Source organism: Pteropus vampyrus, unplaced genomic scaffold (genome assembly GCF_000151845.1).
Source record: "Pteropus vampyrus isolate Shadow unplaced genomic scaffold, Pvam_2.0 Scaffold181, whole genome shotgun sequence".
Taxonomy (NCBI): domain Eukaryota; kingdom Metazoa; phylum Chordata; class Mammalia; order Chiroptera; family Pteropodidae; genus Pteropus; species Pteropus vampyrus.
In genome coordinates, this window is record NW_011888962.1 from 914383 (window position 1) to 927313 (window position 12931).

At 33.0% G+C, this 12931-nt stretch overlaps 1 protein-coding gene across 3 annotated transcripts in view; it reads left to right on the forward strand.

Moving 5' to 3' along the window:
- Positions 1–12931, forward strand: part of LOC105299350 (cAMP-specific 3',5'-cyclic phosphodiesterase 4D) — a 774866-nt gene that overhangs the window by 580152 nt on the left and 181783 nt on the right. For all 3 annotated transcript variants that reach the window (XM_011371033.2, XM_011371032.2, XM_011371034.2), the window contains exon 3: positions 11389–11425. In XM_011371033.2, coding sequence (XP_011369335.1) covers positions 11389–11425 — 37 coding nt within the window. The remainder of the gene's footprint in view (positions 1–11388; positions 11426–12931) is intronic.

The window sequence follows — 12931 nt, forward strand, 5'->3', positions numbered from 1 at the left end:
CAAGCTGCCTGTTAAACCACTTTAATTAAAAAAGACATTTAATTTACCTGGATAATGGGCCCTCTAGTCCCCGTCTTCTGCTGAATAAACACCAACATACAGAATCTATTAACTCTAACTCATACGTACACACTTATACATACAGAATATGGGGAGAGGGCATGGAAAGGGCAGTGAGGAGAACGTGAGTGTACTCAATATATCATAAAAATCTGGGGCACACTAGCCAATTAGTACCCATCACCATACAGAAGTATAGAACCTCAAGGGGAGGGAGAGGTAGATAAGGATCTAAAGGGAGTCAAATATATGATGACAAAAGGAAATTTAACTTTAGTGGTAAACATACAATGCAGTATATATATGATATATTATTAAATTATACACTTGAAACATATGATTTTATTAGCCAATGTCACCACAATAAATTTAATTTTTAAAAAAGTATAGAATCTCATTGATCAGGCCTTTAGAGTGCCCCATGTAGGCATTCTCTCAACTAGTGGAAGATATACCCCAACTGTATCTCAGATTACTACCCTTTCTTTAGCACTTACAAAGTCCTACCACCTTTTGAGACTCTAATTTGAATTTTCAATCATAGCCTTTACCCTCAACTTCTTGTGACTACTGAGTAAAAAGGCAATGTTGCTTCTAGTCCTGAGTTTGAAAAAGGAAGAATGACAGCTTATGTGTCTATTCATCTCTTCTATTACAGGTTACATTATTCTTCCTTAGTATTACTAGCTTATCTTAAGATTAAAAATAGAAAGATATGTAGCATTACATATCTAGTCCTCACTAGATCTAATGAAAACTTTGTATTCCCACTTAGCTAGGTTTTAGATCTTACTGAACTAATGAGCATCTGTCTCCTTTCTAAACTTGTTTTGCCATTTGAAAATCCTCTAACACTATCCAAAGAAAAGTACCATAGCCAAATAATTAAATCCTTAATTCCAAGTTTTCCCAACTGAGGGGTATATTAAGTGACTATGTTTTTAATTGATATTATCATTCTTTTACTCATTCAGCAATTATTAATAGCACCTACCCCATGCCAAGGTATTGTTTGAAAACATCAGAGATATATGAAAACAAGACAAAAATTTTGTTCATATCATTCATTTCTGTTTTATTCTTTTTAAATTCTAGATAGAAAAAGAGGCTTACCCAGACAGTATTGAGATTCTTATGTAAATTCCTATTTTTCACTTACACATCAATCACTTTAAATATTTATTTGCTTGTCAGTCTTAAATCCTTAGTGAATTGTTCTCAATGTCTTTGCTGTTTTCTAAGCCATGTAAGGAAAAATAGTCACACTGCCAAAACATTTATATGATATGTTTCTTGAGATAGTCTAAGGAATGTTAGTAAATCATCCTCACTACATCTTTGCAATATGGAACATTTAAAGATGTGCATTATGAATATGGAGAAAACAAGCCTTCAAGAAAAATCAAGTCAGGAAGACCAAACACTGGATTTTGCTGTCAGATTCCTGGCGCTTTGTTTTGTGGTTCTGGACAGATTTGCTGAAGAAACTTCCCCAATTTTCCATCTGCTTATTGCATTTTCTCTCAGGCTTTGTGTCAGCTTTCTTTAATTATTTTGAGACTTTTGGTTTTTTCTTAACCTTGGTTGGAAAAAAAATAATGTCCAGCCACTGACAACCACAGGTACGTCTAAACATATGTACAGCATCAGTTCTTACAATCCCTTCATTAAAAGCAGACAAGTTAAAAGCAGAAAAAGAAAGAACAGCTGCTCGCACCTCTGCAAATGTGGGAGGCTGCACTGTGACAGGAAATCATTTAAGCAATTCGGTGAATGACCTTGTTTTCTAGTAAATGTTATGAATGAACCCAAGACCATTGTTTCACTTCCAGGGAGAACGAGGCTGCGTGCAGATCTCCTGTTTCCATGTCTCAACATCCATTTCTATGTTGGAATTTAGAGAACTTAAGACTAAATTTCTTATTTCCGCCATGGCCAATTTTGTTTTTTTAGCTGGTTATTTTTTATCAGTCTGTTTGTTTTTAGGTTTTTTTGGGGGGAGGGAGGGCAGAAAAATTAGAAAATAAGCATTCTGATTTATGTGTTATCTAAAGGTCCCTATAGTGATTTTTTTAAGTACATTAAAATAAAACTTACATCTAATCATTATTATTTTCAATTATGAATACATTTTTATAGGAGCTAAAAAGAGGGCAGTTGGTAAAAAGAACTTTTTTTACATTAAATCATGGAGTTAATTTCATGTGTCAACTACTAATTTTTTTTGTTCGCTTGTTTTTTCTTGTGCATTCTTTATCCTCAAAACATTGAGTTTCCATTTATTTATTCAGCCTTCTATAGAGATTAGGTCATATTTCTAACGCGTTTTACTAATTTGGGGGTGTTCTCTTTTATTTGTTTGTTTTGCATTTGTTTAAATGTAGCCAGCTTGTACTATTTATCCAGGAAAGGAACTCAATGTTTCCCAGACAGACGGCTTATCTAAAATCTAGCTCTCTAAACACAGTGGAACTTTGAAAGTGGTAAAAGTATGTTTCAAAGATTGAACATACCTAGCATTCATCACTGTAAGTTCAGGATATTTACAAGTTCCACCATGTTTCCTCCTCTGTGGCTTAGCTGTGCAGATGCTTTGAGAGTTAAGTACACACCTTTAGTTTTTTGCGAGTATTTAGTACATGCTTAGGAATATATAAATAAGAATATGTTCTTAAAATTGCCTGGCATCTCTGTGGTCTTTAGAGTTGATATACAATTCTTCTATGAAGTTAGCAATTTATCTTCAAAACAATCATATAAGAAAACTTGGGAAAATATCATTAGTTCAGATTTAGAAATCATAAAATTCTCTCAAAAATGTTGTCTGTCACTGTCTCTGTCTCTGTCTCTGTTTCTGTCTCTCTCACACACACACACACACACACACACACACAAACACACACACACACCATGAATCAGGATCTCGGACTCTGAACATACTGATTTTGAGCAGGAGTTGTTGTTAGACCATTCATTTGGCATTTACAGGCAGGTACAGTGGCCTCTAGATGAGAATGTAATATATAGATATAGCAATTAAACTAAAATATTTACTTCTTTTTCAAGGATAGAGTTTCTTGATGGGCATCTGGGTAAATCTTTTGACTCAGGTTTTTTGCCAAACAGTGAGGAGTTTTCATTATGTTAATGTTTCAGTGCTTTTTGCCCCCCAAGATTAGAATAGGTGCTTTTTTCCCAGTTATATAAAACATTGCCTTCCTTTGGAAAATGTATAATTGTAATTTTGTAAAGATTGCTCAAGAGCTACACTGGTTAACATGATAGCCATGTGACTTTCTTCTTAAATTAATTTACTTAAAATAAAAGTAAAAATAGTTCCTCAGTTGCATTAGCCACTTTTCAAGTGCTAAGTAACCTACATGTGGCTAGTAGATATCATATTGGACAACACAGATAGAGAATATTTCTATCAGAGATTTCTGTTGGACAGTGCTATTCTGGAGTCTAGAATATATATTTCTGTATGGCTTCAGAATAATTGAATCCATTCGAGCGTGCAGAGCAACATGGTGTTGTAAAAACTAAACAGCATTTTGAAGCCTGGGTTTAAATCCAGCTACACTGCATATTTCCATGCCTTGGGTTTTCATGACTCAGTAAGCCTTCTAAAACCACCTGAGAGACTGACCTAGAGTTACTAACTGCTCCCTTTGCCAGGTAAAGGATTTTAACAAGAAAATTCTCATCAATATACACAATTATTTTATTTTTAAAGAGAATTTCACTTCAATAAAAAGGGTATATTCTTATAATAAAGGACAGTTTCCAAAAGAATATGCTAAGCTTTTCTAAAATCTTACTCCATGGTCCGTGTTTGTTCTTACTTTGGCACAGACCAGTGAACATTCTGTTGGGCAAGCACCAGATCTCAGCCCGGCATTTGGAAATCACTTACCATGGGCATGACCACCCATGGGACTTAAATTCTTAGAGCCCAGTTCCTTATCTTAGAATGGGGATATAAGCATTCATTTAATGCAGAGTCATGAGATTTAAATACCCATGTATCAGAAGAGCACAGAGTCTGGCAGAGGAAGCACGTATAAAGTGTACTGCTCTCACTTCTCTCACTTTGATCATGCCCTTCCTTTTAATATATCAAATCTTTTTACCACATGAACATCTTTAAAAATTGTTATACTAGCTACCCATAAATCTTTTCCCCAGGAACCCATCCTGGAAAAAAACTAGAGAGCAGGGCCACTGACGTTAAGAACAGCCCTGTCAAATAAGATAAACCGTGAAAGAAGAACCCGTTCCTAGAACACAGAGTGAAGGCACTTGTGAAAGCTTGCTGTGTACTTTTTCCCCTTCCTTCTTCCCTCTCCACGTAAGTCAGCACTCAGAGCTATGTCACAATAATATGTGACATCAACACTCCTGGAAGTCTATTGTATTGGCTTTTATTAAACAAAATTAAATATGCTCAGTGAGTGTGCCTATACACATGTACAAAACATTTTTAAATTACTAAAATTGGAAAATATCTTGATATATACTTTCGAAAACGGATTCTTTTGTACCACTGTATAACTTGCAAGCTTGAGGACGTTTATTGGCATCATGTACCTTCTCTAACAAAGACAATAGATGTTTTATGATAAGTAAAAAAGACATTACACCTCACACTATAGAATTTTTTGCTTATGTTGCATGAACTCTAATTCTCTTTGCTTTATCATTGAAATATATGATATGAGCACACATGGGCCAAAATTGAGGAGTTTTGTTTTAAGGACTTTTTAGATCAAATATCGGGCCAGTCTCTAACCTGTAAAATGTTAAGAAGTGAGCAAATAAATGATTTAAATTGCAGAAGACTAAATAACTTCTAAGGTCACATCCATTTCTAAAGTTATACGATTTTTTAAAAATATTTAATTTTTTTAAGACTTCACTTCATAGAGCAGTTTTAGGTTCACATCAGAATGGTACATTTTTTACAATCAATGAAACTGTGTTGACACATTATATAATGTTTTTAATCATATGAAGTATACCTTAAAATGTAATGTTTGTAGAGCAGATGTGCTTTTCTATTGAGTAATATAGGCGAAATAATATAATAAATTCTCTTTATTCTGTTAAAGATGGTAGTAGTGTTTTTACCTGTAGTAGATTTCCCCCACTTCATCTGAAATAGAGAAGGCAGAAAACCAAAATGCTTACGTGAAAGAAAAGGGAGCTCACACAATTTCCTTAGGATTATACACACATACACACGTGCACACATGATACATATATAATTTTACACATAGGTATTTACATATAAATGTATATGTACATAGATGCTATCTTCAGAAGCCTTTGTTAAATATGACATACATATCGTCTTGCTACATTCTGAATATAGTCATACGACATTTAACTATCAGCCAGAACTATCAAGAGGGAAAACAAAATTTTTTAATTTCATTTTATTTATTATTTTATTTTAGGATTTTAGGACAAGAAAATCAGTAGGTGGGCAGAACTTGTTTTGTTTTATAAGTTACTGGTGATATTTTGATATATATTTTTTTGCATTTGTATGTAACTCCTATTTTTTATCTTTATCATACATATCACCTACATGAAATGGAAAATGTATTAAGATTGTGCATTGTTTTGAATGTGCATTTGGCATTGATAAATTCATTACAGATGCAGAATTGCATAGTGTTTAAGCACAGAGCCACGGAAGTCATGCTGCCTGAATTTGAATCTTGACCCCATCGCTTCATGAGCATGAGATATTTTGGCCTTGTTCCGCCTCCCTTTCCTCATTCACAAAAAGAATTTAGTAAGAGATAATCAATATAAAGTGCTTTGCACAGTGCCTGGCACATAATAATCATTTGATGAATGTTAGTTATCATTATTGTTTTATAATAATTATAAATTTTTGCAGTTATTACCATCATTATTTATAATATTGTTGGATATTTGTACTGTTTTCTTTAAGTAATTATATTAAAAGTCTGTTTTAAGAAATAAAAAATAATAATGGTATCATATTATAAGGGCCCCAGTGCTAAAGTCACGAAGACGTTAAATTAATTGCTGGGTATCAGTGAAAGAGATTTTAGGATAAGCTACCATCTGAGTCTATTGGGAAATTAGAATTTGAAGGCAAAGAAAGGGTTAAAGGTACATAAGATAAGCTTTTTCCTTATAAAGTTAAGAACTTGGCCTCATTCATCAGTTTTTATAGAATAGGGTATTGACTTATTTGTTAAAATTGAGGAACAGTTTATAATTTGGTTTCTCCTTTTTGTTCTAGTATGGAATATAAATACAAAGGTGCTCTTCAAATGGGGGAAAACATTTCAATTTGATGACTGATAACTATAGTTAGAATTACCAAAAAATGGTTGATGCTGCGTATATACAAATACATGCAAATGGTTTTGAGTTTGACATAAAAAATTTCAGATTGGAAGATATTACCTTACAGAACACTGAACTGCTTTAATTTTGCTTTTATATTAATTTATATTATTTTTGGTTGTCATAAAATGTTGTTAGACGTTCTTGCTGAGATATGTTTCTGTAGCTGTGATTTTTGACCAGAGGACTAAACTCTTGTGTTAAATGGAGTCAGTCCTTTACTTTTAAGTGGCAAGAGCTTCTAAGAGGAAAATCACATTCAAGTGTGGCTAAGGTTGCTTAGTTATACAAGACCTTCATTCTCTGGGGTTTCATAAAGGGAAATGCAACTTAATTTTTTTTGACTTACACTGGAAGTTGTTCTAAATTAAAAGGCCAAGCAATATAGAGGAGCCATATCTTCCAGTGAATCTGAAACCAGTGAAGCACAGTTTTTTGTTTGTTTTTTATTAATTTGTTTTAGCAGTGTATTGTCTACTATCACTTTATTAAAATCATAATGCCCCTTCATAAGTAATTTTAAAGGCTTCATTATACTCTTAAATGTGACATTTATAATTTCTCAGAGCCAACTTAACTTTTTTGGAAAAACAAATGATCTTTTTGAAGTGATATCTGTAGAAAAATATACTTTGGTTCTGTACGTGGTAGCCAAATTTTCCTGAATACTTTTATTGTCTGAAACCATAGTTTTGTGATTATAATAAAAATATGTAGTAACAAAATATTTAACATCTCCATGAACTTAGCATTCAATTAACCTAAATTTTCATGTAACATTTTAATATTTAGCTTCATCTAATTTGTGTTTATCAAAATAAGTATGTTTTCTTTACTAAGTTGTTTTTAAAGGAATGAACTAAAATCTGAATAATTCATATAATTATTTATTTTTAAAATTTTAAAATAAAATCAGCACTTATATTTTAGTGCATTTAGATTGATATCTGCTTGAAAATTTTAAGTATTACTAAACATAAACTGGAATCAAAAATGCTTTAAAAATAAAGGCATGTAAAATTTTTCATTATTCAATATATTTAATGTTAAAAGCAAAATATAAAATTGAATATACAATATAATTCTAATTGTGTAAGAAATCATGTATTCCATAAAAACCATATACAACTTACATGTGTTCTCATATACCCAGAAGGAGAATTTTTTCAACAGTTACCTTTGGGTGGTTCTTTAAGTTTTTCTTTATTTCCCAAAGTTTCTATGGTTGAGATGTGTTTTACATTCAAAACATAAATATTATTTTTTAAAAGCTCAAGTACATTGTGTTATATATTTGCTTTTTTTATATGTCTGTACTTCAGTGGACGTGGGAGTAGAGAGTGTGAGTAAATGTGTTCCTCTTGTAGCTAATTCTTCACTGTTAACAAATAGCCTAGGCTCCCAGAAACATTTTAATGTGCATACTAAAAATGAGAACATACTTTTTTCCTTATAATTCTAAAAGAGGTGGATCAAGGGTGAATTAATATAGGTGATAGTTTTGAGTCTAAGGGAAGAAAGACACCAGGATTTGAAAATATCAAAATATCAATTTTCTATATGTCTATCAATTCCTTAATCCTATTGACAAACTTCAGAGAATAATTATTTTTTTCTAGTTTTATAGCAAGAGAGAGTGACTCACAGAGGATCAAAAAGTTTTGACAAGATTAGATTTAATAAAGTAAGCCTCAGACCATGGCTCCTCTTCAAAGCGCTAGTTAATACAACCACTTGTCATACTGAAATTTGCGATGTGTGATATTCAGAGGCGGCAGCTACTTTATGGCCACTATTGCTCTTAGTATCAGAGGATTGGGGTTCTTTCCTCAATAAAGTATGAATGTTCTTTTAAATAACTGCATCTCCTTTTCCTTCTGGTTTGGTAATAATAAAGCATGAAAAGATTACTGCCTAGTTTTTCAACACACTAGTTCAACACCATCTTGAACTAATTTACAAAATTATATTCTCACATGCTGCTGTTGGTTGAACTTATTTTGTAAGATGACAAGGGGCTTTTCCACACTTAAGTACTTGAATCATTTCTGGATCCTAATGAGGTCTCTATAAGAGGACTTGCTTTTTAGTTTTTTTTTGCCGATGTTTCTGGCTTCTTATTACAGAAAGATGAGTAGTGAATAATACAGAAGCAGAGAAAGGATCACCAAAGGCATAGTTAGGGTTCATTCTTAACTCTACTGTCATTGCACTTTGGAAAAACAGAAAATTCACTAGTGCACTTTAAGCTTTGTATGCCCTTGCTTCCAGGGGTACTCGCTCAGGACTCACTCAGCAAGTTATCTGTGGTATAGGGGAGAGGGAGCCTCCCTCCAAACCTAGGACTGGTTCAGCCCATGATAACCAGGGCAGGTGACTAAGCACCTCCTTCCACACCATGAGACTGGAGTCCAGTGTAGCACTGACTCTGTGGTGACAGTTACTAGGGTACCAATCTCCTCATCACCCATGTACATATGTGCTCACATACATCTGTACAATGTCAAAAACAAGCTTTTGTTTCTGATCTTGCCCCGCAGCCCTCACTGTCCTCCAGCTGTCCCTCATAAATACTCCAATTCAAAAAAATAAAAATAAAAAGCCAATTTTTTTTTTCTTAAAATACATTTGTTGCTTCTTTGGTAAAGTTTGTTGTCGTTATGTTTGTTTTCATTTAAATGAAAGACAATGTTACATAATCCTCTCTAGAAAAATCATGTCACCAGGATACAATTTTAGGTCTCCAGGAAAGGCTTACTGTGCAAATTTGAATCTAGCTTCTTGCCAGTTTATGGAAGATCCTAACAGTCTCTTCCCATTTTAGAAAGCATAGATAATCTCGTTGTGTGGTATTATAATCCCTTCTAACTACACTTCAATCAGCTAGATTTTCTTGTTTAAAAATCTTGTTGGGAAAGTTGTTCAAGTGCAGGATTTCAGAATCACTTTCTATCATAGGCTATTTTGGGTGCATTAAAACTCACACATACTTTAAGCCAAATTGTATATAATAACAACATAATCTTCTGTGGATCTTAATTACCAGGTTTGATTTTTGATTATTATAAGCAAATTATAGGATACAATTAAAAATGTTTATATATTTTCTTTCATACTCAAAATAATATTTATATTACCTACATCATTTTACTTGTTACAGTAGGTTTGATAAGACATTCTAATATTAAGGTGAGGAATTTAGACAAAGATTTTAAAATTATATATTTGGTATATATGCAAAGATAATTTAAGCATTATGTAATTTTTGAAAAGAACAGATGTAGTATACAACCTGTCATTTATTAAGAACATTTGCCACTAAGCGCAAGAAGAAATTTTATTATTACTAAAATGAGACAAATGAAATATTTGGCAAAAAAAAAATTCTGGGCAATTCAAAAGACTGAAATATTGCCTTCACTAAAATTATAACTGTCTCTCTTTATGCTTTGACAGGGAAAGGAAGCAAGGCTGATAAATTACCTTAAGTACTGTATATTCTTAATATATCTTCTATAGTGCTTAGGAATAAAATACAAGCAAAAAAGAATCGAGTGTTTTAATAAATATCCATACCCTTTTCAGTTTAGAGTGATTTGAATCCATTGTAATTAATGTAAAGAATTAGAAAACTTATTTCTAAGGATTAATTTCAGATTGATGATGTGTCTTGGACTAGATGACTTAGTTCTTAGAAAATGAACTTGGCAATCAGGCAATTATAAAGAATAAAATGGAAGAAAAGACTATACCTTGGAAAAATATTTAGATTTCATATTACTTTAATTTTGGCTATCTGAATAATCTCTACAAAGAATAGATATTCCTCAAAAAGTATAATTCTGGAACTAAAGAGGTGTAAAATAACACAAGTTTCCTTTAAATTGTGTTACAACCTTTTTTCCTGCTTTTTTATTTTCCCACTCTGAATTTCAAGATCTCTGTGTAATTTAATGATGACCATAACAATTGGTCTAATTATTGGTAATGCTCCATTTACTAATGTCATTCAAATGCTGAAGCATATTTCCTGAGTGTTGTTTTAGGTCACTTAGGTCCTTTTCAGAATTGTTCATGAGCCAATGAACAGTTCAGTTGTCGTATTCTAAGTGAGGGTCATGGCCTGCTTTCTGTAGAATAATTGCATTCACTCTGATTAAAGAGCTTTAGCTAGCTAGATCAAGAAATATCCCATGGAGATTTTGGAAACTCTTCTCACAAATTATTCATGCTAAGAAATACCATGAAAGAACTCTGGGCCCCAAGTGGAATGTTACACAACTTTCCTAGCCTTTGCCTGTCTCTCCGAGACACGTCCTGCTGATACCTTGCTCCTGCATCTCTGGGTATGGTGTAGCTGAGGTTGCTGTAGCAACAGCACATACAGGGTAACATTCCCCTGTAATTGCAGCAGCCGGGACGTGAGTCAGTTGAAAAGTTTCACTGGGTTTTTATTAGTGTATGATGCAGTCCCATGTCATCCACAGTTTCTAGTCTGTCCAAGGCTCGCACACGATGATGAGGAACACTCGGTGCTCATCACCTTCAAATGTGAGATGGTACAGGGGCCTCTCACCGAAGCCACTGCAGTTGCTGGCTCCTTCCAGAGCACTCTGGAAGGCCAAGAGTAAAACTCAAGCCCCACTGCCAGAACTCCATTTCTCCTGTTGCATATCCTGTGTGCTTAATAAGCCACAGTAACCTTGGCTGATGATCAAGAAGCCCCTCTTTTTACCAAGGGAACTAGACAATGATTAATATCCCAGAAGATATATTTTCACCCCTGTGGCTGGAAAGAACATGTACTGAAGAATAAGGATGGAATTACTATAATTCTCTATGGGAATTTATGAAAGTGGAACTTATCATTTAATATTGGTCAAAAGTGGTCATAGAGTTATCAGTAACTTCTAACACCAGATTTGGTTTATTTTTCAGACATGGAGATGACTTGATTGTGACTCCATTTGCTCAGGTAAGCACAGTTTGGTGGATGGGCAGGTTTTTCACATTTGAAAATTCAATTTGGGGGTTAGTCGTGGTTCCTAATTTCATGTAAATCAAACACCAGCACAAAAACAAATTCTGTGGTTCATTCAAGTAATTCAAAGGCAATTCTAGAATACGTGACCTTGAACACATTAGTCTGTTTCCTATAAACCCTTGAACACATTAGTCTGTTTCCTATGGACTTGAAGAGTATCTTTGCCTCTGATTACAAATTACCTTAATGACATACTTAAAGGGGACCATATTTTCTTAATGACATAACACTAGAAGCAGAAAGCTCTATATCATGGATTAAATTACATTTAGTACAATTAGGTACATGATCAGTGCTTGAAATTGAATATTTTAATTCAACTTGATGCTTTATTTACTCCTTTTTTCACATGTCATTTGTACAAAAATTTAACCGAGTGATATATTTGTGTTTATTCTTTTAGGCATACAAATCATAAAAAGACTATGCACATGACATAAATGTTAGAAGGTGATAAAATGATCTAAAGCATTTTAAAATATATATATAATGGTTGATGACCAGATAGATATTCTTTGTGTAGACCACTGCTTCTCAACCATAGCTATACATTAGAATCCCCTAGAATGTTTTTATTCCAGGCTGCACTCCTGATCAATTACATCCAAAAATCTGAGAGATGGATCCAAGCATGTATACTTTTTAAAAAGACCCAGTATTTTTCCAGAAAAAGTTGAGAGCCGCTGGTGTAGGCAGATTTGGAACAGAAAAGGATAAAACTGATTTAATCTAGGCATTAAATAGGTTTAAAGCTAATACGAAAAGTTAATAAGAAATATTGTTGGAATTATTATTATTATTATTGGAAATTATATTATTATTGGAAATATTATTAAATATTGGAATACAAGTCATGTCAGAATTAGTTTTTGTGCCTTGGGCAACTAATTTAACTTCTCTAAGATTTCTTTTTTCAAATAGATTAAATTGAGGACTAGGCTGGAATAAAAAGATAGGCCCCAGTTTAAATTCCATCTCCTCCTCTTGCTAAGTGAATGGCCTTAGGGAAGTCACTGATTTTTTTTCCCAACCTGGTTTCCTCCTCTGCTAAGTGACAGTTCCAAGAGTACCCACCTCGTAAGGTTGTGAAGAGATTGAAATAATACCAAGCTTGTAAGATGTTCAGCACAAGTTCTAGAAAATAAAATACTTAATTAATTTTTAGTATTGTTATCAGTAAACACTCTTTCATCTCTAAAAATATCATGATAGATGGTGTTTTTTTCAAAAAAAATACATAATGGCAGTGTTTAGAAGTAGAATTATGTATAATTCTTTCACTTTTTCAAGTTTCCTGTTTTTGCAATTGCTTTAATTTAGATAAAATATTTAATGAATCCATAAATAATACAACTGTATAACAGTGATTTTCTTATTAATGAAAGCAATTAAAAATAGAATACAACCAATAGAATACAAGCAATTAAAAATAGAATA